The sequence below is a fragment of the Gallinula chloropus genome, assembly GCF_964237585.1.
Source record: "Gallinula chloropus genome assembly, chromosome: 2".
Classification (NCBI taxonomy): domain Eukaryota; kingdom Metazoa; phylum Chordata; class Aves; order Gruiformes; family Rallidae; genus Gallinula; species Gallinula chloropus.
This window is the reverse complement of record NC_140086.1, coordinates 141,411,406-141,439,371: the sequence shown is the minus strand read 5'-3', so window position 1 is coordinate 141,439,371 and position 27,966 is coordinate 141,411,406. Positions and strand designations below refer to the sequence as shown.

The 27,966-nt window shown below is 42.6% G+C and overlaps 1 protein-coding gene across 2 annotated transcripts; it reads right to left on the bottom strand.

Annotated features, from left to right (window-relative positions):
* Positions 1-320: 320 nt before the first annotated feature.
* PTER (phosphotriesterase related) lies at positions 321-22,542 on the bottom strand. Of its 2 annotated transcripts, none has more exons than XM_084280481.1 (5): positions 22,462-22,542; positions 10,574-11,009; positions 6,960-7,225; positions 3,427-3,567; positions 321-1,139 (listed from the first exon to the last, which is right to left on the bottom strand). In XM_084280481.1, exons 2-5 carry the CDS (start codon positions 11,003-11,005, stop codon positions 929-931), a joined length of 1,050 nt encoding a protein of 349 aa, XP_084136607.1. In that variant the 5' UTR covers positions 11,006-11,009; positions 22,462-22,542; the 3' UTR covers positions 321-928. The 2 variants fall into 2 exon arrangements, with proteins under 2 accessions (XP_084136607.1, XP_084136608.1); XM_084280482.1 differs by having other exon boundaries at positions 987-1,180.
* Between the last annotated feature and the right edge of the window lie 5,424 nt (positions 22,543-27,966).

Genomic DNA, 27,966 nt, shown 5'->3' with positions numbered 1-27,966 from the left:
ACCTGCCCTGGTTAAAGTTAGACAAGAGCAAAGAGCACTCTTTGTGTGAAAAAATCATATAAGGCAAACATTTCTTCTTTTTTCATCATATCTTGATATACTGATTTGTAAAGACTTATATCACAACCTTTGTTATAACTATTGCAACTCATTAAAACTGTATTATGTAATATATTTTTGACTTTTGGTGTTGCATCCTTACAAGAGGCTGCTGGTCTGTGTGAAGCTTCACATGATTGCTGTGGGATTCCAAAGGTTCAGGATAAGAAAATAAAGTGGTTAAAAAAAGACATCTGTAATAATACTGCACATAGTTTAAAAGGTCATTGAATTGCTTTATTCAGAAATCTATTTTCCATGTATTTTTTACACTTTCAGTTAAAAATAAGTAAATTGTTAAACTAGAAACAGTATCTTTTTAAAATTATTTATCTTTTGCCTTCCATTGTCTGAGGAAGCTATTTAGAAGTCCCAGACCTTTTATCAAGCATTATTTAAAGAATATAAGAATAATTAGAAGATTGTCAACATTACAGGGATTAAAATCACACTCTGGAGAAGGGGTATTGAATCAAAACCCATAATTTCTTTCGAAGTCCAGATGATGCATCTTCAAAAATATTTTTGGGTAACTTCTAATAATTAGACTGCTCTCTAGAAACAATCATTTTAAAATTTCAATTGAAAGCATTTTGCAGGTAGGCTCATATCCAGTAAATCATTAATGAACAGACTTGCAGATGGTAGAAAACGCAGACAGAACACATAAATTTGTTCTAATTAAAATAAGTCATAATCAGTTTGTTTGCATCCAATTAATAACTTCCAGTTCCTCTGAAAAGAACCGAGTTTTAAAATGACTGCTCTCCTGAAGCAAATCTGAATTTATCAAGCTCTCCTATAAACCAAGAATATTTACTCACTATTCCTACTTAAAAGTCAACCAGCGCTTTGGATTCGCGAGGAGTATTTTATCAACTTTATCTTGAGATATGCCTCTAATTAGCATTTTAGGGACGATATTTTTAAGGATATGTGAATATCCATGACCTCCATATTTCATCAACCTATTCTTAGTGTGGACATCGTGAGCGATCAGGATTCTGTCTTCACAGCCTTCATCGATCAGCGTACGGATCCTGCAGAAGTACAATGCACGCGCGTCAGCCAAAGGGTCTCACTGCAGCAGAACACAACGGGACAGGACTCCTACTGTACTGCTAGACTATTGTTACTGAAAACAATCCTGTTTAGGTACTCAGAAGACATATTCTTTATATTTAATTGGAATCAAACCAGTAATCTTACTGAATGAAAACAAATCCAAAAGTCCTCTGAAAACACGCCACCACACATCTCAAAGTGGAGAAGGAAAACTCGTTCCAGCTGGCACATGGCTTTGCATTCCCAGTCCTGTTAAGTCCATGGAGGAATTAAAGATCTTCAGCTTCACCAAGCACGGGACACACATTTAACATCCATGAGTAAGTAATCATTTCCTACCAAAAGTCCTTCTCAGCACAACTGATTAATGGGGTTAGTTCCTGCTGCTGTCTCATCTACACAGTTAGTTTCACATCTTTAGTTAATTCCTATTTAGCAAACTAGGTTAATAAAATCTTTAAGCTGTCAGCATCATATTCCATATAGATGGCTATCACCCAAACTTGCCTCAAAGATGTTCATTAAAGAAGACAACAAACAAGACAGGCATGGCACAGTGTTAGCGTATGCCAAGGAATAAGAGGAGTTACTGTGGCAGCCCAACTAAGCAGACTTGGCAAAACGACCAGCAGGAAGCTTGGAAAAAGAAGTAATCCTTCCAGTTACTCCCTTGTAACCCGTCTGCTGCAAGCCCTTCTGCTCCACATTTCCCTCTGGGAACCTTCACCCCTTGCTCAGCTCATTCCTTAGAATTTATTGGGTGCCTGCATTGTGTGACTGTTAAGCTTCCCACTAAGCTTCAGTTTAGCCTGGCAGCAGACCGCAGCGTTGAAGTGGCAGAGATGGACAGACTGCACCTGGGAAGTGCTTGTTCCTTGTGAAAGGACCCAACTCCATCATCTGCCAGCACCAGGAAATTCTAATTTTTACCTTCTTGACTGTGCTTTCATCAGCAAGAAAGCAATTACAATTTATAAGTTAACACTAGCTTTATAAGTAAGCATACTAGAGCTAAACCTTTACCCATCCTACACGTGAGAACTGCAGATCCATTACAACAGTTGACAATGCTGAATGGAAAGCTGAGCACCCTGCTAAGAGAGAGAAACGATTTCCAGTGTGAAAAGCAGTAAGTGGAATAGTAACCACAGCACCTTGAGAACGCCCCGAAAACAGAGAAGAAAAATCTTGAAGCTAATCAAAATTAGGGGCAGGGAAGCTATGCCTGAAATATAAGTGAACACCAGAAAGTTGCTTTATTTTAGTGATCAGGGATCATAAAATCTATCCCATCAAAGAGAAGGGAAGAATTGTTTCTGCCTGTGGAAGGAAAAAAGCCACAGGCAGGATGGCACCCCTCCCAGAAACCTGCTCCTTCCCAGCACACGAACCCTGTGGACAAACAGCACAAGGAGGATCACATCGCATCTCCTCCCCAGACAGAGCAGGAGGAGTGAGAAGCCCACTGCCAGCTGACCCCACTTTCCCCTCTGTCTGCATGGAATCCAGCTGCTTGGCAATACCCTGGGTTCAAACAGCACAGCAGGTCTGCCGTGCAGCTGAGCTGAGACCCCACGTGAGACGATGGGGAGCAGGAAGAGGTATCCTGCCAGTGGGGCCAGTATTTTCACACTATGAATGTGAGGAGCATGGGAGTTCTGAGGAGACAGGAATCTTACCCTTCAAAAGACAGAACAGGCAAAAGGAGAAGGGGAGGAGAGGTGATAGAGTGCTTGGAAGAACTAAAGTCTGGTTTTCAGGATGGAAGCACAGGACCCAGACAACCAATGAGTGTTCCTCATTTAGTGCATTACTGAGTGGATGCAACAGGCTCAGATCATGTTTAGTAGCAGCACCAGGTTTCCAATACTATGCTTCAAACAAAAGCAAAACCTTGACATAAATCCCATATATCCAGCTTTTCCCTTTTTTTGCAGTCTATATAAATGCAGTAAATGATAAATTCAACCAAATCAGCATGGAATTAGGACAGAGAATGAAGTTTAAAAAGCTCTTGATCTTTTTCTCAAGTAACTTTCTACAACATTATGATTCTGCATCTTCCTTTGCACGCAGAAGAAATTATACATGCTGCCCTAAAGATGTGACAGCAGCGGGGAAAAAAAAAAGGCATTATTTTAGTATGAGAAAAGATAATTCTGAACAGCAAGCAGAATTAGTCTGTGATGCCCTTAAAACAAATACCAATAATATTAATTTGTCAATGGTAATGTTACAGATCAAACAGCATGGAGCAGATACCTTGCAATTCTTTCATTGTCACTCGGCATGTCAATATCAGGATGGAACTGGTAATGAAGGAATTCTGTACCAAATAGGTCATACTCTAAATAGCATCCCAGTTTAGCAAATTCCAGAAGTTTCTTTGTATCAAATATAGTCCTGCAGAACACATGCAACATAAAGTCAGCATTGTAACAGGAAGAAGGAAAAATAAATTTCACAATACAAGGACAGGCATTTTGCAACTTCCTACTTGCAAGGAACAAACCCAATAACCTAAGATTTAATTCCCCCTTTTGAAAAACAGGACTTCTGTTTGCCACATGCACCTTAAGCTGATACACAGCACTGTCTTTCCCACATCCATCAGGGACTGCATGCATTAAAACGAAACAAAACAACACCTTCCCCCCTGAACTAATGACAACATTTATGACAGCCTTTAAAGGGAAACAGAAGAGTTACTTACTTTGGTACCACTACTGCTCTCAACAGACAACCTAACAAGGAAGGACATTTCAGGAGGAGGGTCATTCATGGTGACATTTTAAAAAAAGACAACGGATTGCTTACACAAGAGAGATTTACTTTGCCAAAAGAGTTACAGGAGACAGCTACATCCAGGGCTTGTTTCATCCATCACACACTGGTAATACACAACTTTGTCCTTAGTTTCTATTCTGTACACTGATGCTTCTAGATTGTGATTAGAACAGCAATGTATCACTGTTTGCACTGGGATCTGGCCAGAGCGCCTTACGGAAAGGCTCTCACCAAAATACATATTGGCACTGTGAGCACCTGGGACATGGGCTTTGCAGCAGATCTGAAGAGTGAAGGAACAAAGCTGCTAAACCCCATCACTCACTTGGAAAAGAATGGCAGTGGAAGTAAGAGCTCTCTGGAATATTTTTTTTCCTTTGAAACACTTTTACCAAGGGTATAAGCTATCCAAAGGAAAAGAAAACCACTCAAATGATACATTATGCTTTTATCTTTATAACCACAACACTGTTTCATCTAAGGAAAAAACCAAGTTTCTACAAGAACAGCACAATTAACCGAAGGGCAGGGGTTATTTTCTTTTTATTACTGCAGACATTGCTGTCACAAGTAATTTTACTCAATACAATTACATCACAGTCTGTTGCTATGGAAACGACTGATGTCACAACTTCAATATTATGACTTAACAACAGGATCAAGTAGGAGGAACAGATGGGTTGAGAGTGAGAAAACCCTTGTTCAAACAAGCCTGCCATCAGCAGGAGTCTAAGACTTGCCAATCATAATTAATAAAAAAATGTTATTTTTAAATAAATGTTACAGTTTACAGAGACTGAAAATTTATCATCAAATGATTTTTCAAAGTGCAGAGCAAGAGCATGGGTTATTTTAGATCCAGCTCTGTTCAGTTCTCAGGGAGGCAGTAGCCAAGAGTATTCAATCCTGTGCAGGTGGCAAAAAACATCTGACAACATATTTCAACATCACAGCCAGCATAGTTTCATCTTAAAACTACTTTTAGTGCTGTGCTTTTGGGTGCTGTGTCCCAATAAAGAGCAGGAGAGCTTAATTTCATCAGCCTATAGGTATTTTGTAAGCCACATGGGTGCAGCAGCAGCAATTCCCAGCTCCAATTGCTAACCTCTGTACTGGAATTAGGTGTTTGGTGTCCCTGAGCAGCCCTGAGTGAAGGGAAAAGTAGATGGGACACAGGGGACAATCCAGTGGTTTGGACATCATTCGTAATTCCCTGCAGGACCATCCACCAAACCATTATCAAACAGCCTTCATAACAGCTGCTGTGAGCCTTCTAACAAAAGCTCCTCAAGTGAATCACTGTTGATCTCTACCAAGACACCTTTAGAACCTTAATCCCTCATAAAGGCCAAAGCCAAGAGTGGATAGCTTTCCCTTCCAAGGCTTTACCTGCACCACAGTTTCACTATGGACACTTGCTACCTTCTGTTCTAAGGTGCTGAACTGCAAAACATTTTAGTTTTATCATTTCACAGTAAGTCCACCTGAAAACCACCATTCTGTCTATGCATGAAACATGGAGCTACGTCCAAATTTATTTCATATTTAAGGGGCTGGAACACTCCCATGTAGATTCTTCTCACTGAAAGAGACTTAAAATGTTACAAGCACACTGCAAAGCCAAACTTCACAGGAGGTTAGTCTGTGCTATGGCAAGTGCACACCTCAATGTCTGAAAGTAATCACAGAAACATCACGCTGTGCATCAGCAGCTGTTAGTGCACCCCTGTCTTGACTGTTTTCCTACTTATGTTGCTGATTTTCCACCAATAAATCCCTGACTTCAGTGATCTGCAACAGCACATAAAGGCAAGAAATCAGAACTGGATGTTTATGTTTTATCAAAATGGCTATGAAAGTTCTGATACCTGCAGCTTGCTCAGTCCTTGTGCACACAAACATTTAAGGAATCAGCTTTTCTTTAAACATGAGAGGAGAATATAGCTACAGATAGAATGGAATGCAGGTAAATACATAAAGAATGTCTCTATTATTTATATATAATCAAGTATCAATAACATTTAGTGGCACTGTATTTTATGCTGCTGAAAGCCCCAAGAAAAATACTGAGCTCTGTGTGAATACCAAACACCTGTAGCTTGATTTACAAGCTCTTACAGCCTGTAACAGATAGAAATGTGGAGCCCAGTGCTCTTGCCTGTATTGCACTCACATTGAGGGCAAACAATCCAATTGCTGGGAATCATCTGACTACAAACAGTCTTCATTATTCAGCAACTGGCCAAACTAATCAATACTTGGATATTTTCCAGCTCACCATGAGCAGCACAAGGTCACACAAAACTGATTTGGTAATATGAGGCTGTGTTTCTAAACTGGAGAGAAAAAAGCATCCCAATTCCTCTCCATGCCTGCTGTGAGGCTCCTGGTTTTTGCTCTCAAGGAAACTAAAAGTTAGCTATCTGGTCTATCCTAAGAACTATCCAAAACCCAATTATTTTCTTTTTAAGTAATATTTCCTCTGTCTGGTAGCAGAACTGAACAGGTCTGGCTTCTGCTTTGATCCAGCATTCAGCCAAGGAAAGGAATTCTAGAATCTGAGAGACTTTGGTCAGGCCCATAAGAGTGACCCAGTTTTCAAAAATGCTGGAAGCCAGCACCTTCCCACCCAGCCTGGTGAAAGCTGCTCAATGCTTTTTAGATGTGTTGATTTGTGCAGAGACACAAATTAATGGAATATCCTTTTTTTTAAAAAAAAACAAACTGTGGCTACAATTATTCCTAATCTTGCTCGCAGGCCTTCAAAGAGTGTTTAAATTCCCAAATCTCTTTATCAGTGTGAACATAAAAGCTGATCCCGACTGAAGGGCTGGAAGCTCATCAAGCTCTGTGTAAGCAGCTTCACATTTTTAAGCCAGTGAACTCAAAGACAATTCTCCATGTCATGTTCCCAGCACACAACAGAACCCTGGCTGTTTGCAGAGCAGTTCCCCCAAACCTCAGCCACTCGTGGCAACGCTGCCAGGACAGCAGAGCAGTCTGCTTACCTGTCGAGGTGAGACATGACTACCTTTGAAGCATCCGCCCCAGCCTCCTGCAGAATGCGGATAATCTGGAAAGGTGCATCGCTGTTCCTGCCAGGATGGATGATAACGGGGCACCCAAGCTGGGACTGAGCCTGTGCTGTGGCCTGAAGGACTCTGTGTTCGCTCTGAGTCAAAGGCCAGGAGCAGCCTATTTCTCCCACCACACCACACTTGATGTTGGTCCCATCCGCTCCCTGGAGTATCTCATCAACAATAATGCCTGTAAGCTAGAGAACAGCAACATGAGAGTTATGGTTACTAATGCTACTTGTGTTAAACAGCATCAGGTTTGGCCTGTGGCCTATGAGAAACTTCACATGAGCCAGCAGTGTGCTCTTGCAGCTCGCAAGTCCAATGGCATCCTGGGCTCCATCAGAAGAGGGGTGGCCAGCAGGGACAGGGAGGTGATTGTCCCTCTCTACTCTGCCCTCGTGAGGCCCCATCTGGAGTACTGTGTCCAGATCTGCGGCCCGCAATACAAGAAGAATGTGGAACTGTTGGAGAGGGTTCAGAGGAGGCCACAAAGATGATTAGAGGGCTGGAGCACCTGCCCTATGAAGAGAGGCTGAAGGAGCTGGGCTTGTTCAGCCTAGAGAAGAGAAGGCTGCGGGGGGACCTCATTGCAGCCTTCCAGTGCCTGAAGGGAACATACAAACAGGAGGGGATTCAACTTTTTAAAAGGGTAGACAATGGCAGGACAAGGGGGAATGGATTAAAACTAAAGGAGGAAAGGTTTAGATTAGATGTTAGGGGGAAGTTCTTTACAGAAAGAGTGGTGAGGCGCTGGAACAGGCTGTCCAGAAAGGTGGTGGATGCCCCATCCCTGGAGGTGTTCAAGGCCAGGTTGGATGGGGCCCTGGGCAACCTTGTGTAGATCCAGGCCTGAGGTTGGTGGCCCTGCCTGTGGCAGGGGGGTTGGAGCTCTATGATCCTTGGGCTCCCTTCCAACCCAGACCATTCTATGATTCTATGATTCTATGACACTGTGCTGCTTATAGTCCCGAGGTCCTTCTGAACTTATTTAATTAACAGCTGGGTGGGTGTGTGAAAACACTGCAGTAAAAAGCTGGTTCCTGCCAACTAACGTTAGGCTAGCCATTCACTAAGACCAAAATAAACACCAAGCAAACCAGTGTGAACGTATCCACTCACACAGCTGCCCGAGTTCACTGGGAAAGCCGGTCTACATAACATTGCAACACTGATCCAGGCTGAGACTATTTTTTCTTTAAAAAACCCAAAATTAGCTCAGCATGAAACCTGTGCCTTGCATTCCTGAAATGGCTCCAGAAACAATTCAGTGTAATTTCTTGCAAAACAAGGGCTCAGAGAACAAGGAAACGTTGTCACTCAGACAGGAAAGGGAGAAACTCTGGCAAAGATCCTGAAGAGACAAGTTTAAGGGCATTCCTGCTTGTAGGAATATCGACAAAAATCTGACAGGAGCTCCAGTGACTTCACAAGTACAAGAACAAAGCTCAGCTAACAAACTTACGGGGTCAGTATTAGTCTGCTTTTAAAATATTCATAAGCAAAAAATGCATCAGAATCTCCTAATAAAAGCAGCTAGTTATAGCAGCGTTAGTTTGTCTTTTCCAGACCAGGCCATGTATCTTAATACATTCACAATTCAGAGCACAGAATGGCACTGATGATGACCTCCTAACTCTCTGGCCCTGAATGGGACACAACAACCCCATGCAGCGCTACAGGCTTGGGGGAGACTGGCTGGAGAGCTGTCAGGCAGAGAAGGACCTGGGGGTGTTGGTTGACTGCAGGCTGAATATGAGTCAGCAGTGTGCCCAGGCGGCCAAGAAGGCCAAAGGCATCTTGGCTTGTATCAAAAACAGTGTGGCCAGTAGGTCTAGGGAGGTGATTGTGCCCCTGTACTCGGCATTGGTGAGGCCACACCTCCAGTACTGTGTGCAGTTCTGGGCTCCTCACCATAAGAACAACATTGAGGTCCTCAAGCGAGTCCAGAGTAGGGCAACCAGGCTGGTGAAGGGGCTGGGGGCAAATCATATGAGGAGCAGCTGAAAGAGCTGGGGCTGTTTAGCCTGGAGGAGGCTGAGGGGAGACCTTATCACCATCTACAACTACCTGAAGCGAGGTTGCAGAGAGGTGGGCGATGGTCTCTTCAGCCAGGTGACAGGTGATAAGACAAGGGGAAATGGCACAAAGCTGCTCCAGGGCAGGTTCAGATTAGATGTTAGAACAAAATGTTTTACTGAAAGAGTTGTTGGGGCCTGGAACAGGCTGCCCAGGGAGAGGGTTGAGTCACTGACCCTGGATGTGTTTAAAAAAATGGTAGATGAGGTACTTAGGGATAGGGTTTAGCATAGGACAGGAACGGTTGGACTTGATCTTAAAGGTCTTTTCCAATCTTGCAATTCTGTGAATGTTAGGGAAATCGTGATTTTAAGGAAGAATAAAGTGAGCAGAGGAAGGACAGTTTGTAAGCATACCCAGGAAACTGAAAAACCCCACACCAATTTTCAGCTAAATCTCTGATTATCCTTACTCCACACCTTGACTCCTCAATAACCTCATAAGACATACTGAGAAATACTCAGTCTACACACAAAACTCAGCCCAAGTTACCACATTTATGGCAGGATTCTGCCCAATACTTTATCCTATAACACAGAATTCATTCATTCCTCCCCTGAAGAACATCTCTCCTGCCACAACATCTTTGTATTACTAAATGGCACATCTAGAGCTGGCAACAAAATATTCAAACTGTCTCTGCCAAATCAGAAAACATCTTAAATCAACTTCATGGGCAAATGAACCACCACTTACTGCACAAACCCTTCTAAGTAACCACCTGCCTTCCAGACCGGGTTAAGCGTTGATTGCCTGCTGAGCGCAGGACATCCAGGGGTCTCCAGCAGTCCACCCAATACAGAAGGGAAACCTTTGCCCCCAGAAATCTATTTGTATTAGATTTCAGGCAATGCAAGAATATATAGGAAAACTAGGGCTGTTCTTGGGCCACCTTGGGTCCAGTGTGGTTGGGAACACTGCATCACTTTACATCTGCTCAAGTTTCGACCACTGATTTTTAAAATTAATTTGACTCATTTGTAAACTGTGAAGAAGAGAGATAAAACAGCCAGGCTGAGCAGCCCAATGATTTACAACTGCCCTGTAAATACTGCACTTCTTTATGCTTTTTACGAGAACTCTGGGTGATCTTATTGGGAAGCAATTAGCCAGAAAAATAGACAAAAGAGACAGAAGGGATATATTCCTGCCTTGAAAATTGTAAAAAGAACAGGATAATTGTTTTTATACCTGATGTCCACACATGAAGTACTTTATTTTCCTTTTACTGTTGCATTATAACAAATCCCTAAGAGAAAATGGACCTTAAGAATTAGAAATGCTGACAGGTAATCCCAGCACACACAAGTAGTATCAGTTCAGCTGTAACACATAAGCAGTAATGCTGTTCCCAAGTTTTTCACTTTGAGAACTTCTAGATTTCATCTGTTTTCCTGGAACTTCTCTCCAACTCTTAGAGGAATAATTCATAGGAGAGAGACTCCAGAGCAATGGTTAAGACTTACCTGCTCCACTGTCATCGCCTGTGTTTGAGAAGAATGAGTGGAATCCACATAAAACCCAGCCCCAGCAATAATATGGACGCCGGTTTCTTCAGCAAGTTTCTTTAAAGTATTCACATCCCGATCAATCCCTGTGGTTGTGTTTTCCACAATCGTCCCACCACCTGCTGCTTTAAAATGCAGCAGCTCCTCCTTCACAGCATCTGTTTCCTGGTACAAAAGAAGGTTTTCTTTATGGCTGTAGGGATTTTGCTTAATCCAAAACAAGTTCTTCATCTCAATGGGCCCATCAGACAGAGACTCTTGGCCTGGAGAAGGTGGACAAAAGCAGCTGCTGTAGTTCATAGTCAAGTGCTCATGCGTCAACGTATAGCCAAGGCAGTCGGGATCCACAGGGCCCAAGACAGTCTGCGCTTTCCCTTTCAAGGAAGGCATTTTCCTTCAGCAAAAGAAAAAAAAAGGCCCACAAAAGCAAGGGATTAAAAAGAGTCTGGGAAGGAAGAAGAAAGGAAACAAAAACCATTGCAAACATTTCTTAAAACATTTCTGAATTCCCTCCTCTGTCTCACGCACGCACCTACGTGCTGTGTGTGCTCACTGGAAGGTTTTCAAATGCTGTTTCCCAGAGAGTGGTCAATATGAAAAACAAAGCATTTATTTTACTCAACTGCAAGTGTATCAGTATTCTACCAATGTCAAAATACCACATTCCTGCACTGGGAAAACATCATCGTTTATTGTGCTCTAGTCAATATCACATTTCCTATTTAATAACAACCACTGTATGTTCATTTAGGATTCTCTGCTCTTCAGCAGCTGTCAAATTTTGTCAGCTTGAGCCACCAGATGAACATACTTGGCACCACGGCTGAATATTCCTTACTAGTACGTTCATTTTATTTATCTGCGTCCTTCAAGAACTCACTATCCCCCTCACACATCGAGGAAGCTGTCAGTGTTTGGGCACCATGTCTGGCCATCTGTATGAAGAACACTGGGATGGGGGTGATCATCTGCAGACTTCAACAGAGGCTCACGTCCTCCTCTCAGCTGTTCTCTGGAGGTCTGGAACAGCCCAGGATTAACTCCTCCAAAGCCAACAACATTCACTAAATATAACGCGATCCCCAACCAATGGGCAGAAGTCATAGTACTTCCCCCATCAGCTGCATCAGCCGAATATTTAACTGGTTAAGAACAGACCTTAACCAAACATTTTATACAGCTTGGCCTCCGAGAGCCTTTTTTCCTCATCTTTAGCATGAACGAAACATTGTTTTTCAAAACTTCCAGTGACTGGTGACAAAGATATACACTGAGGCTACTGTCTGCAGTTGGTTCCTGTCAAAGGCATCTGCCCTGTGCAAGTTTGGCCTGACTCGCTACCAGTTAGAATTAGCTGCGGCTCTCCCCGTTGGGATTTTGGGGATTTTTTTTGTTTTGGGGGTAAGAATAGTCTTTTTCATTTATGTGCCATATTAATATTAACCATAGCTGACTACCCAGTTCATGTTAGATCTTCCTGATGCTAGTTGCAAAGCCTTGAGGATATATAGTTATAATCCCTAGTCAACCAAAATCATCAGTTATGAAACAAAATACATGTTTAATCATGTCCAGAGGACAGGACTAACTAGAGCATGCATTATTGATTAAAGAGAGAGGTCCTTCCCATTTCTGTCTCTCTTTTAGTGAATAATATCATAAACACGGGGTTGTTACTGGTGAAGCCCTCAGAGGACGCTTCCCTTTTAACTGCTAAAGCTAATCTGCAAGGATGACAGAAAATCCAAAATCTGAAGGGCACTGAACTCTACATATCAAAGGGCACAAGAACGTCGAGGTCTCTTTGGGGATACTTTCATCTCACCAGAAGCAGTCATTGTCAGAGTACCGATGCACGAAAGCGACCCAGCCGCTGCCAGGAGGCAGATCTCACCTGCCTAGTGAAGTCTGTACTGGTGGTGGTTATTTTAATATGAAATCCTGGCTATCTGTAAGAGAAAGGACTGACTATGTTTGCTTGTCTCCTGTAAAAGCAGGCCTAGGAAGAACTGTTCTTTTATGAATTTCATTTCGAGACGAGTATGTTGACTTGTTTGAGAAGGCAGAAGAATAATTACTCTCATAGAACAGACTGCTGGCTGATTAATATAATGATTTATTTTTTTGCCAAATAAATTAAGAAGTGCATGATTTCAGAAAATATTATTCTTGAGCAAATAATTAAAAGCAAAATACCTGTCTTTGTCAGAAACTGCTCCTAGCTGCAATTCAATTAAGTTGTCCAACCCAGTCATTAATCCTATCCTTGAACAAAGCTGGCACTCAATAGAGCAACCCACTGTTTTGGAGAAAGTTCAGTGATCTAATGATCTGAGTCACTCTTACATGCACAGCGAAGAGACTAAGGTAATGCTAAGATAACTGCATTACCTTCTTTGTGTGTGTGTGTGTGTGTGTGTGTTAAGTATCTACAATCTGATATGCAGTAAACCCTTGACAGCATGAAGAGTGATAACTCTCTGCATTGGAGATACACTTCTCTTTCTCAAAGTTAATTGACAATTTTCAAATCCATTTATTCAGTTAGGAAAACAAACCTATATAAATATTTTGTTACATAACTAAATATGTAAGTATTTAAGTTCTTTTGATCAAACTTGACACAAAGCAATTACAGTCCATTTCCTTAACAAGTTTCCACTCCAGTATTTCAGTTATTTAATAGCACAGCTACTCAAAAAGGTCACTCTAATTGAATGTGAATTTTTGCTCACTTTCAGATTACTACTTTGATAAAAAGTTGACTTTCAACATTTGTTCCCACTAATTCCTTTCCAACACAGTTAATTTAGATTACCCTCAATTAATCTGTGCTGACCACTGTGAAGACCTATGATTGCGTGTGTGAGATCTTCTTATAGCCCGAGGGTGCTGCCTTCTGATTTATAACAGCAGGAAACATTTAAAATTACCAGTTCCAGTTCAGGTTTCCCTTGTAGCAGACAGAATCAGCTGATTTTTAGAATCTAGATTTCAGATTGCAGCACACATAGAGTTTACAGCACCACTGTTTACTACTGAACCTTATGATTGAGGCCAAGGATCTTTATAAATATAAGAAGCATCACAAGAACGGAAACTGACACAAACAGCATTTAAAGGAGGCCTAATTTTATCTGCATGAAAAAATATCATTAATATTGATGTCTGTGCCTGCTTGCTATCACAGTTTTAGAAACCTGCTGCTTTTAACATAAAAAGTATGAAAAATAAAGGTGGCAAACAACCTGTGACCGGGATTACTTTTAAAACCACTGTCCCGGGTCTTCCCCAGGGTCATGTACACAGGCAGCATGCCCTGATTATGCTGTAATGATACATTATTCCTAATAAGATTCACTTGATGGAACCTGTATTCAATTCGTGTGTTTAAAACAGATTTTAGGTGCAGACAGCTTTTAAGTGGAACAAGGGCTGCTGCTTAATTTAAACATGTGCATGTTACTAAAGAAATCAATGTTTACGTGCTTGACTAATGACTTGCATGTCATGTCTTACACAGACCTTTCTTCTGAGAAAGTTTCTTCTTTCATAAACCAAAGATTGAATTCCTATCACCTCATTTAGCCACCTAAAATGATGTATGTCTTCTACAGAATAATTGCCTAAACCATCTTCATAGCAGAGCCTATTTTGAATGTTTGTAATAGAACAGGACAAGTCACTTTCTGTAATATCAGCCTCCTTCCGCAGACTACGGAGGCAGCCAAGATGCAACCCTGGGCAAGACAAGTATATTTTAGATGGCCCTACATAAAACATGTGAATTATATTTAGTGAAACTTAACCCAGTCTGAGGGGAGGGGAAAGGTGCCGATTCCTATGACAAAAGATAAATAGGTAGGCTCTTATCTGGAAGTAACAGGTATTTTGGGTTTAGAAATCACTAATTTATGCTGTGGTATCGCCAAGGTGCTCCTGCATAGAACAAAGCTTCTCTGCTCTAGGTGCTGTGCAAACAAGAGAAATACATGGTTTTTCCTGAAAATTACATATTCAGAAAAAAAGAAAATGTGAATTGCTTTAAGATATAACCAAAACTTGTATTATTTCACAAAACTTGAAACAGCATCTTAACATTTCTGCAATGAACTCTGGACAAATCTTTACAAACACCAAATGTATGGTACATAAAATACATCTCACCATTAGCCAGCTATTAAATAGTGGTGAAGTAAATATCTTTCCTAGAGGTATTGTTCAGTGAAAAGAGACTTGCTGCTAAAAAGGTCATGCTACTGCATTCCTGACTCTGGTAGAAACGCCACTGAGTTCGATAGATGTTTTGCCTGAATACTGATGACAAAATTTGTGTTTCTGCTTTTCCCATCTGAAATTTGAACCTCAGTCATTGTGTGATTTTAATGGTTTTGTAATGGGAAGTCTCTCTAGGTTTGGATTAGCTGCTTCCTACAGTAATCTCATATTGCTGAAACATTATAATTGCATAAACACAGTTTCCACAGGCTAACACCGCATTTGTTTTGATTCGGTAAGCACATTTTAATGGTATTAGCAGAGGTTCTCTCTAGACTTGGATGGGAATCATTTTATTGCCATTACATTACACTGTGAGATTACAGTGACACTAACTCCAGACTGCTGTGACACAAAATTTACCACAAAAACCTGAAAACAAATGGCTCAATAGGCATTTATTGTGTTCAGAAAACGTTAAACACAGATGCCATTCATAAACAAGGGCAGCCCTGGCTGCATCAAGAGCATTTTAAGTGGCTCTCTCCTTTATAACCATGCAGTCCTAGGAAGTGTGACATAGGCACAGGTTCACTATATATTAAATTCTTTGAGCATTCAATTCCTCAGTGAGCAACCTCTACAGAGCATGGAAAAGCTCCCAATTAGAAATACATGACACATCTGCAGTAAATTACTATTAGCTAGTCTATGCTGTGTTATCTTACCATATACACATGTAAACGTTTTGTGACAAGGGAAAAAGTTAGCCAGACAGAGGAAGAAGAGAAGCAGAGGTGGAGAGAACATGTGTAGACTATGCGAGGAAGAATTTAAAAAAAATCAAGTTCTTTCTCTCTTTTTCCTTGCTTCTGCCAACTCTGTAGAGGTTTTCAGGGTGGAAGGAAGTCAATACCGTCAGCACGTTTCTTCCTCTTCCCCAACACACAAGCAATCAAGCTCTTTACTTCTCTGACAGATGGGTGCCAGATCTACTTTACTTTCTTCAAAAATTTATTGACAAGCACTAATTACAGGAGGAACCTGCCTGAAACCCAGTCCACTCTCACACACTGGTTTCAGAAAGCATGGCTTTTTTGCTCATGCATAGTGTCAGGGAAGTGGAGCTACAAACTGCTGTGGAACAGAGTTCACCATAACTGGCTGGGTGAGAGCTGCAGCAGGAGTGAACTTGGAACTGTTCAAAAAGCACAGATATGGGCTCACCTGCTATTCTGTCCAGCAATTCCCTCTGCATCAATGTCTGCAAAGGTGTCCAACAGCCTGTGAGGCCATATTCCCACATGGGTACTCTCACAGCACCACTAATGTCTCTGTGTTAGGTAAGATAACAGCACCCCTCACATTGCTTTGGGGCTATCTTGCCCAAGAAACACAATTTTAAAATGGTCTGAAAGTACTACGAAGAAACGTAGGTTTCTGGACAAACTCCTATCTCTCCTGCAGAAATGGCAGATGTGTTTCTCTGAAGGTGACAGATTTTTTATTATCATTTAAGTCATTTTTATTCTTCCCAATCTCCAGAACTGACACTGGTCAGAAGTCATCGGTCTTTTCCGTCTCCCAAACTGAAGCTATGAGATTACAGTAATTTCCTGAATTTACAAGCTAAGTCAGAAAAATGAGCCAAGTACCTATTCAGAAGCAGTGTCTTCTTTTTTCACTACTTTCCTACTCTGTTAATATTTAAAAAAGAAAGCAAGTGTCAAGGCAGCTTTTCATAGTATAGCCCCATACCTAGTGCTGAAGTGTACTAAGGGGACAAGGACACCAGCTGCATTGTTCTGGCCTTCCTCCTAGTCAAATTGCTGAGGATGACACTCCAGTACTTCCACAAGCATCAACATGGAGGCAAGGCTTTGCATCCTAAGGATCGATGCCACTCACATGGGAGACTTTTCATACCTTGACTACAGGTGTTGTCAAAGAGGAGGAGAACACTTAATGTGCCTCTCCCCTACAAGAACTTCTGTCAAACCCCATAGGAGCTTATTTTCCAGCTCTTTCTTTAATGGGCACCTGCAGTCTCCCACCTTTCCATGACTACATTTTCATCAAGCAAGTAAGAACCTCACTTTTTCAGGTATCTGTACTGAAACTGGCCACTAGATTACAAACCTAGGGAATGTTTGGGGGAAGTATATAAAATGCATCACTTATCCCTGCCTTGCCACCTTTTTTCCTGAAACACACTGCTCTGGAGATACTTAGAATAGTGGGTTAATGCAGCGGCTTTCAAGGACCTAGCTCTGGTCCCAAAGCCATTCAGTAACATAAATCTCCTTTATGTTATGTTTTATGCCAAAAGAAACAATAAATATTGGTTTTTTACTAGATTTTGTATATGTGCTTTGAGCTTTTACACTATGGAAGTGAGAAAAGATACTGCAGGTAAGACTTTGTATTAAGTTACAATACAGACTATTAAAAAAAATTAGGAGAACTCTAGCCAACCCTTACATAATCCATAACAATAAGCTCAAGTCCCAGCAAATTATGCACGTACACATACCACAGCGGCCATGCTGTTTGAGCAGCCCTGGCAATGACCTACAACCTAAAAGCAAAGTAACTTAAATTGTAAGAGAAATTGAAACACTATTGCACATACATGACAGGCCAATATATCGATTCACTACCCTCAGAACCTCCAAAAAGCACACTCTGAGGAAAGGAGCTGCAAGTGAGAAGCAGCGCTTTTAAATGTTCACTGTGTACTCCCTCCACTGCTCAGCTAGTGGCAGACAGACAGACCTTCCAGCTTCTCATGGTCTGAGGGTCACACTGTTGCTCTAGCTGGGCTTTGAGCCAGACATACATAAAACAGGTTTCCACCTCGCAGATGAACGGCCCCAACAGCACAAAGTGCAGCCTCTGAAATGGATTTCATAGCATGGCCATACCTTTGGGACCAGAGCAAGCACACCAGACCTGCACATGGCCACCTATGCACACAGGCAGTGATTGCTGCACAGGCAGAGTTTAAGACACTTAGTAAGTAATAACTTTGCACTTTTTTTTTTTTTCTCCAATTTGGTTAAAGTTCAACTGTTGTAAGCACAATAGAATCAGACTGTCATTTTACCTTATTTTTTGTCCAGCTAACAGCCTCAAAACCTAGGCTTCTCCATGCAACGGCATACTGAAGTTTCTCTTCCTGAGAGCTCGGAGACCAACATCCCCATAAGTGTTTTTCCATCAACATCTCCTTTAGAAGAACTTCAGGGGATTTTACACTTTGGGCAGCTTCCAAAATCACTCCTGATAAAAGGTCAGATAAAAATTCTCCCCTAGGGTCCAACATTACATTAATTATATTTTACATGCACACATACTGGTTTTAGGCCAAAAATCAGGGCTGAGGCCACATTATGCTATATGCAGATGTGGGCTGTCCTGCATGCCCATGCATGCGTCTGAACAGAATCATATTTGCTCCTCATGGCTGCTGGACTACAAGCCCACAATCTCCTTCTTGCTAGAACAATATGATATAGGAAAAAAGTCTGTGCTTTTCAAAAATGAAAGTCTGGTCTTCATTCCCTCTAAATTTAGGATCTGAAACTTAAGCATATGCGTAACTCTACACCTACTGTTACTCTTATTGCCTTCAGTTGGATTTCTCTCTATTTAAAGTCACATATGCTTAAGTTTCACACGAGCTTAAACATTCCAGTAAGCATGTTGGATGGAGCATTATCACTCGAGTGGTACCATCACAAAGAGCCACACTAAATCAGCCTATGGATCTTTACATGCAGAGGTAAAGAGAAAAGGGGAGGTCAAACACAAAACAGACTTCATCCTTCTCACCACACATGTGCAACGCAAGTGTGATGTTCATTACTACCTCCTGGTCAAGAGCGGATATTACTAGCTAGAAAATTCAGATGAATGATCCCCAAGGTCAGCTTTGTGGCAGAATGTACCAGTCACTGACTCACTGAGGCCTGTGAAGCCACATGCAGTGGTGAACAGCATGCAGATGGGGTTTAAGGCCTCATTTAAGACCACAGACTGCAGCAACAGGGATAAGCAGGGACTTCCAGAAAACCACTGTATAGTGAGCGATGGGTTTAGATTCAGGAAACTAAATTAATTTTCCCAGTACTGCAAATAACTGTACTCCCAAACGTGTAACCAACCTGCAATGGAAAAAATATACCCCAGTTTCAAATGTGACTGTTCTGCTGTGGCTGTGTCAGGAAGTTGAAGCCATATGCTCCTCTCAAGGTCCACTTTTGCTCTAATGAGTTCATGCAAGAAAAGTTCATGTGAGCCAAGTAAAAGCTTAAAGCTGATGGGTATAACTTAAAGAGTTATCTTTTAACTTAGAGACTTATTTAGAGTCTTCATGCTCTGTTAGTGGTCAAAGGCAGCGGCTTCTTGCTTGTACAATTCCTGGTACTAAGTTCTTACCCACAGCTCGGTACAATAGTGAAAGAGAAGGATCAACCAATGCACACAAGCTGATGAGACTATTGGGTCTCCTGCATATTGTTCTGCTCTCTTCCTAGGAGTTGCTGAATCTTCAGCCTTAACAAGAACTGGACACAGACTCTGCCACTGTTTTCTATTTTTGAACCACAGAACGGGATATCACAGTATCTCTGAAGGAAGACACAAACTCACTGTTTGTCCTGGAAACTAATAATTATCTGGGTTTTGCTCTGCAGCCCAAAGTGAGTAACAAATGGCCATGACTTGCAATAAAGGTTACAATCCTCAAAAGTTCAAGCAGTAAGACCAGTTGAACATTTCCAGACCCACCCGAGAATGACCCAGAAGGTACACAGCGCAAGGGAAGTTAAATTCCTTTCATTTAGTCATCACTACAGAGACTCTGGACAGGGCAAAACCAACTGTGGGATAAAACAATTCTCCTTTTATACTTGGAAGTAAGTGAGAACCTTAAAGGGCAGAAAAAAAGAGTAAGCAGGTAAGATACCCATTTTTCATTTGTTCCTCACTCCTCTACAGAAGATACTTCAGGAAAAACCCTGTGGCTTTGGCCCCATGCAAAACTAAGGTTTCAGAATACCTCTTAAAACAGTGACCCTACATATTTCTGAGATCCAACTAAAAGACTGCAGTTTACTTACAACTGTCATAAGAGATGATGGTGGTGGATTTTCTTCTTACTTTCTTCTTTTTATCCAAGTAGTTAAATACTTCTGACACGTATCCCAGCCATTGCTAGGATAAAATGCCTTTCTTAGATTATTACCCACATAAATATTACTACCAGACCAAAGACATGGCCACTGCTTTTTAAATTTGTGACCAGAAAATGACGTTCATGCAGAAAACCTACTCTACCAGTTCTGAGGGAAAAAAAAAAATTTCTTTTTAGAACTAGGGGGATGGGACACTCCCTTTCCCTTCCAATACAGCTGGCAATGCAATGACTTGTATATTCTCCAGAAACACAGAAGACCTAAATTCAAAACTGCTGTGAATCAAACCAGGGATTGGAACCTTAGGTTTCCACAAACTACATGGGTTTCTAATACTCTTCTTACCAGACAGGTGGCCAGTGGGATCCACACAGAAGTCTCTTTTCTCTGTTTTCATGAAACCTTAATCAATCTTGGGTTTAGCTTTCTAAAAAATTAACATTGCTCAGTATTTTCAGTTTTGAAAGATAGAAAAAAATATTTTAGAACTGGATTAACTGAATTAAGAAATAAAACCCACAGGATGTTCAGAGAAAGTGTCCTTTAATACATACAGAAGTTGGTGCCGTGTGCTTCACTATATACTGATTTTTGTATGTGAGGAGCAAGCTGACAGCTCCCTGACCACAGAGGGAAGAAGTGACACTTGTTCCTGCTCCGCCACATATTAATTTAATAAGTTAGCACTGGTCACCTATATGAAATGTAATTAAGCATCTGAATGCCATTGTTGCCACCTTTGATTATAACTCCAACAATGAACGTGATGATGGTGACATGATGGCAAATATTATGTCTGTTAAATTCCAAAACATGAGAGGCATTCATAATAATAAATGACACTTACATAGTCTTTCATGTAACAACCCCAAAGTACCTGACAAAATGATACAAAACTACCTATTAAAAGCATCACTTCACCCATCACTGGCACACAGCCCCCAGCAGAAAGAAGGCAACAACCTTTAAACACTACAGAACATATTATGACAGAGGACAATAATGTATCCATTATAAGCCACAAAGCAATTCCAGACAAGCAAAACACACTTTTTCAAAGGCAAGTGATCAGCTAAAAGTCTGTTTCATTCAAGACTTGCTACAAGCCTTCAGCATGCAGAAGATACTGTCATTAACAACAGACATGCCTAAAATAAGAGTTATATCTGCAAGTTTCTTAGTGATCATATACATTCACGTACTTGGTAGAGCAAAAGACGCTCATCTCAGTTCCTCACCAATAGGACTTCTACACATCAACTCAGGGCGATTTCACTACAAGACCTGCTGCAGAGGGGCTGCTGAGTACCCAAGGCCACTGTTGGGCAGCCGCTCGGCTACAGCACTGAACCCCACTTGGCAAAAGGGACCCAAACGTCCCTCACTCAGAACCAGCACTCCTCTCCGCAGCTTACCACACTGGCACAAGGGGAGAGCAAAGCAGGGTGTCTGCTGCAACTGTGTTCTATAAAGGGCAGCACACCTCAGGTCAGGGAGAAAATGCAGGGTGTCTCCATTCCAACAAGGCTTGTGGGCAAGTCTGGAGCTCGGCTGTTGAGCCTTGTCAAGCTTAAGCTACTCTGGAACCATCTTGCAGAGGGCTGTGGGTGCTTCCAGATGGAGAAGCAGCTGAAGGCAGGCTCGAAGGTCCCAATTCTGTATTAAGGCATTTGTTCCTTCATGAAGCCACCCTCAGGGACTGACAGGAGAGTACTCGAGAGGACGTAGTTCAATATTTAACTTGTTATGACTGTACAAATATTAAATACCAGCACTAATAATAGCAGTGTAGCCGCACTCTCACAGCGAAACCCGCCAGAGCTGGGGGCTTACTCTGCTGATAGCCATCATCCGATCCCCTGGAACACTTCCAGGAAGGAGGCGGAGTTCAGCACCCCAAGCTCCAGACCTGCTGCGGGTCGCCCTGCAGGAGCCCTGCCTGCCTCTGCGCCGCCGTCTCGGCCGCGGTCTCCTCCCGCGTTCGGCCCCGCTCCCCGGCCCTCGCCTGCGGCCCTCTCCGCCGGGGCTGCACCCGGGCGCGCTGAGCCCCGTCTCGGCGCTGCGGAGCGGGGCCCTCTCAACCTCCGCTTCAAGACATGCGTTCCCGGCCACGAAGTGCCGGCCCTTCCGCCTCAGGCCGCCGCTTCCCGGCACGGCCCCAAGCCTGCAGGAACGCGACGCACTGCCGCTACCCGCGGCCGCCGCTTCCCGCCCTCCCCGCCTCGGGCTCTCCGCGTCGGACTGGCGGCGGAAGAGGCGGAAACAGCTCCCGTCCCTCAACTCCGACGAAGTTTCCCGGTCCGGGCGCCTCTCAGGCTCGGGGTATTAAGGGAGCCCGAGAGGAGTCTGAGCCGCGGTAAGAACACGGAGCGGCTCAGCGGGCTGAAGCGACGCGCCCTGCGGCCCCACTGCGCCCACCCGCTCGCTTACCCCGCGGGCAGGACGCTCCGCCGGCGGCACGTCAACCCCGCCGGACGCAGCAGGGTCCCCCGCCGCTGCCGCTCCCGCCCCGCTCGGGGCGGGACTTCCCCACCGCAGCCCGGCCCCGGGGACTGGAGCGAGCGGCAGAGGCGGGGGGGCGGGCCGGGTGCGAGGGCGGCGGGGACTTTGGAGCCCCGGGCGCCCCGGCGGGAGGCAGGGGAGGCGGGAGTTGCCCCGCTGGCTCCCTGCGGGTACCCGCCCGACTCGGTGCCCGCGGAGGGCTCTGGCGCTGGGCCCCCTTCCCGCCACCCATGGCTCGTGTTCCCCAGAAGCCCCTTCCCCCTTGGAGTGAGGTGCGGCAGTGTTTGGTGCCAGCGTCGGCTCCAAGTACAAGTTAGAGTCGGTGGCTGTGAGCATCCCGCCTGTCCTTGCTCGTACCCGCTGTTGACACAGCAGGGAGGAGGCCTGGATCCCCTGAGTCGTTTCGGGGGGCTGGGAGATGACGCTGGATGCTTGGGCTTGTGAGAGGCAGTTTCTTCTAATTTGCCCTTGCAATGCAAATAACAGGGAAGGTTGAAGAGGCGCTTCCCAGTGCTCAGAAAGTGTGACAACGATAGAGACGTGGGATAAAAATGCAGGTGCAAAGTATGAAATTAAAACAGCGCTGACACCAAGTTTCCACCCAGGATCTCAACAATGTCTTATTTCCCTAAGGCTCACAGCATCCTTCCTTTTTATAGAAGGGTAAACTGATGCTGGCGACATGACTAGCAAAGGCATACAGGACGTTGAACTCCTCCAGCCCTCGCACACAACCAAAGCCACATCAAAACTGCCATGCAGACACGTTACCTGAGCCTGGCCAGGAGAGGTCAAGCTTTTCTGGGAGATGTACTTGCTGTTCTTGTTGCTGTCCATTCTACTTTGACTCCTTCCCAGTCCCCATTTGTACCAGGTTGGGGACAGCACTGGCTCTGCATCCTGCCGTGCAGAGGCTCAGGCTGTGCTCTGTGGGCCAGTACAGTGCCTGCAAGTGGGTTCTGGTTGCCTGCCCTTGATAAAGCAGTTCAGTGCCTGGGGGAGCTGAATCCTACCTTTAATTCAGATCCCAGATAGTCCTGTGATGGAGAAAGTGAGTGGGCAAACTGGGAATGAAAGAGAATGCATGCTGCTGCTTGGGTCTTTTGTCATCTATCTTACAGCGAAGGACAAAAGTGGAGGTAGTAGATGAAAAATGAGGAGGGTGCAGAAGTAAACAACTTTAGAGAGGTAGGAGGTAAGAGAAAGTTGTACTTTCATGAAAGCGATGGAGAAATGGAATTTTGGCTTATAAAAAAAACCCACATTGTGAGACTACTTTTTCTGAGGGTTAGAGTCAACAATGATTGGTGGTATCAGTGTGGGGAGGGCTCAACTTTTAGGATCTCAGCTGAAAGGGAAATTACTGCCCAGTAAAGGCAAAGTAAGGATGAAGACCTTGGGATCTTTCCCATTAGTAGGCAGTCACCGTGTATATAAAGCAGTGATTAATACAGATAGATGGCTAGAGCTAAGCTGCTGGGATGGTTCCAGTTGTCAGCGTCACTTGTTTTTATTTGCTTCTCATATGAAGTCAAGTGAGTATGGGTCCTGCAAAGATTAAGTGGGGATATGAAAGCCTGTCATTTATAATGCCTTGTATTTCAATGTGTTCATATTGCCGGGCAATCAGTGCAGGAGAAATTATGTATGAGAGCTATGTTAAAAATAGTCATGCAATGCTTTATGGGACATCATTTGTCACTGGCCATATCAAACCTGTTTTGAAGATTTGCGATGAATTTTACATAAGGCCTGCACTTCTACATCTCTTTTGTGTTTTAAAATATAAAAGCAGTATTAAAACTTGGGTAGGTACAAAGTAAAACTATTCAATCTGCATTTTTACACACACACAACGAGCTTCTCTTTAAAGCAATCTTCACTATGTCCAAATCAAAGTTAGCTACTATATTTTTATTTTTTATGTCCTTGACTTCAACCTGCTACAAAACAGAGGCTTGTAAACATAATGAGACTGTCTCGTTCAGACCAAATGTGTAGAGAACAGTGAAAACAAGTCAGCAGCTGGCAGAGTCTATACATATTACAATGTATTCACAATTCAGGTGATATACAACCTTATGTAATGTATCTGGCATTTGTATCCCCTTTCCCAAGTCTGAAAACCAGGCTGTGGTCTTCCTAGACAAAAAAGAAATTGGTTACCACATTAAATGGCTCATGAAACTGGGAGGGAAAAAAAAATCTGCCTCTCCCCCTCACCTCCCCAGCTATGTTACCATACAAATAGCAGTGGTAACTGTTGGTAACACCACAAACTGGAACATCCATACGCATGGTTCAGAAACAAGGAGCACCAGTTTACTATTAAAAAAAAAAAAGAGAGAGAAAGAAAAAGAGATGTTCTTTATTTTGCAAGGTCTGTGCTAAGGAAAAGCTTGGTGGTAGTAGCTTTTGTAGAAGTTACGGTCTGCTCAGGGCTAAATAAGACCTGTGCTTTTGTTCACCTCTGCCATGCAGTTACCAAAAGGGATGCTGAAGTCAATGACTGAGCGTTTTCCCATTTGGGACACTGTCATAAAATGAGCCTGCTGTTTAACAGTAGATACAAAATAAGGACTATATACTTGCAGTACATGAGCTTCAGTAGCATCTCTTCTCTTTCCAGGGATGGGGGAAGAAGAGTGAACTAGTAGGTGCAACACCAGACCTGATGCAAGGGAGTGCTCTTCAGGGTGACCTAGAGGGAAGTGCTGTAAGGGGGCTGAACCCAGAATGCACGTAGGGGTACCCAAACCCAAATGGGAGTTCCCAGGACAGAGAGGGTGTAACAACCACTGTACCTTGGGCAGCTATGGAGACAGCTGAGCTGCTGCACCAGGACCCTGGGGACCAAGTGGTCCTCCTCCAGCCTGAAACCTGCTGCTCATGGCTCAATTACTCAGGTGTTACAGAAGATATAAAAATCATGATGTGTTTCAGTTTGCTCAGAGAACAATTTATAATGTGTATGGTAGCTTAAATGTGATATTTTTGTTCTTGGAAACAAGCCCCTTTTGGGGGTCTGTGGTAGCAGTGAAAGCTTTCAGCATTCCCCAGGCCAACTGACCTAACTGGAAAGCCAGACAAATTTCCAGGCACAAACAAGCACTTCAATATGATGCTGTGTGGGGTTTCTCTTCTTTTTTCTGATATGACTGGAAGACAAGAGAATCCCAGTTTGCTTTAACAAAAATTAGTGACTGAGGACCACAGAACACTATTGTTCTCTCTTTGGAAAGACAAGCAAGAAAAGGAAAAAGAGGCAAAATGTAATTTCAAGTAGTATTTTTGCAAGGGCTGTTGTGAACGTAAACATTTGCACATGTTGTTGAGAAATAGGAAGTGAGAGTATCACCTGCAAACATGTACAATATAACTCATCATTTACAAGTTGGTAGCCTGAATAAATAGGAACCTCAGAACATAAAAAACACCGCAGAGAAAATTCATCCAGCAAAGGTAAAATATACAAAATTTAATCCTTGAGGGAAACCCTGTATTGATCATGATAAAAAGGCCTTCTCTACCCCTATACCTTTCAAAGTGATTCCATAAATTGAGAGGGTTAGAAAGAATAATTCGCTTGTCAGTCTGACACACGCCTGTTGCTCCTAAATGACATAGTAACAGACAGGAATCCTTCAGTTCATACAGGAGATGAACTTTATGGTAAGTAGGATTTTAAAATCAACCACAACTGTTTGGAAGGGGCTTCAGGTGTGTCTTTTTTGTTTAGGGTTTGGGTTTTTTTGCCTAGCAGTGTTACTCAAAGATGACAATGGACGTTGCTGAAAAACTCTGATGTGCTGCAGATGCAGGTACCAGTCTGAGTGTTAAATTGCAGGTGCTCCAAAGAGCAAATAAAAATTGGAAGTAGGCAATACATAATACTTAACTGGAAATAACACAAAGCTATTCATTAACAGCAAAAGCAAATATGTCTCAGGAATATTAAGTTATGGGTTTCTGGAGGCAAAAGGCAGAACAATGTTGACTTTGACTAAAGATTTACTTAATCTTACATTCTCAGTTATTAGTTGAGTTAGTGGAGGATATTTAGAAATAGCCAAATTAGGCTGATGGTTCAGAAAGTTTTCAAAACTCAGCTTTAATATTATTTCAGAATGTTGTTTCTCTCCTTGTATTTGGAATTAATGGCTTCTTAGAATATATGGAAAGAATGCGGAAGAAAATAAATTACTTGTTATAATAGGGAGAGATCAGAGGACCAAGCATCTCTAGATTAAGCCATAGCTTTCCAGCCACTGAATTCTGAAGCATTTTCTTTTTATTTTATTTTATTTTATTTTATTTTATTTTATTTTATTTTATTTTATTTTATTTTATTTTATTTATCTGACTAGGCTAGAAACTCCAAGCAGGTTATATGATAGTACTCTCCTGTTTTCTTGATTAATATTTTAGGAGGGTAAGTATTTTCAAGCTTGTGTTTGATCTGAAAAATGTTGGGTTTTTTTTTTTTTTTTGTTATTTTCCCAGGGAGGGCTGTGCAGCCAAGTGTTCCTGGGAGCCTGCAAGCTGCTGAGGTATTTTCAGCAGAAAGCGCAGGTTTGCTTTCTGAGTTGAGAGGAATTTTTTCAAAGATGTGCATGTAAATCTACTGGATCTAGATGACAAGTGACTACACAGACCTTTTTTTGGGAAAATGACAGGTTTACTAGTCACATATAATTGCAAACTGCAGGTGTCTTACTGTTGATGATTACACAGTAGAGAAACAGAAGGAGGAGAGGAATGAAATCCCTGGTTGCACTGCCGAAGTGGAAGATGGAACGATGGAACTATTTACATAATTTATGATGGGCTTCTGGTTGAGAGCAAAAGGGTCCCAAATCAACATTTTCATCGCTTTTCAAGAAATAAAGATTTTTTTTTTTACAGGTACAACGAAGAACTATTAGAGGGACTTTTACCATTTCACTCACTGCTACTGACTTCAACGTTATTTTATAGCACTACGTGGAGGAATTTTGGAAACTTCTGCTGCCTGGTTTCTAGCTCGGTGCTAGGATGGCTTCATTCTGCAGCACAAAATTTAAACTTATTTCTGCCAGTGATAACACACATGAGTAAACCAAGAGTGGTCACTTCAGCTTGCCACTTTGCCTTCATTCTTTTGATAAATCCCGAGAGACACAGATAAATGACTTTGATACCATCTGTACTTGCAATTAGTACCAAAGTTACAAGTATCTTTGTGTGGATGTAATTGAGGGCAAAACTTGAGACTGTTAGATTTCAATTTACTGTACAAACACAATTTCTTCCAGTTAGTTGCCACCTTTTAAACTTTATGTCTTTAATGAGAGAAACTGAGAATGAGAAAGCTCCTTAATGAGGGGAATTGAAATGGAGATGGCTCTACAGGCTCAAGCTAAGCCGTAAAGGGAGGTTAGACTGTTTTATTTT

Bases quoted from the DNA above. Each gene is read 5' to 3' on its own strand.
- PTER (XM_084280481.1), bottom strand. From the start codon at position 11,005: ATGCCTTCCTTGAAAGGGAAAGCGCAGACTGTCTTGGGCCCTGTGGAT. The intron at 3,568-6,959 runs GTAAGCAGACTG...TGTGTTCTGCAG, and splicing joins GTCATGTCTCACCTCGACAG to GACTATATTTGATACAAAGA. The intron at 1,140-3,426 runs GTATCTGCTCCA...GTACTTCTGCAG, and splicing joins GACAATGAAAGAATTGCAAG to GATCCGTACGCTGATCGATG.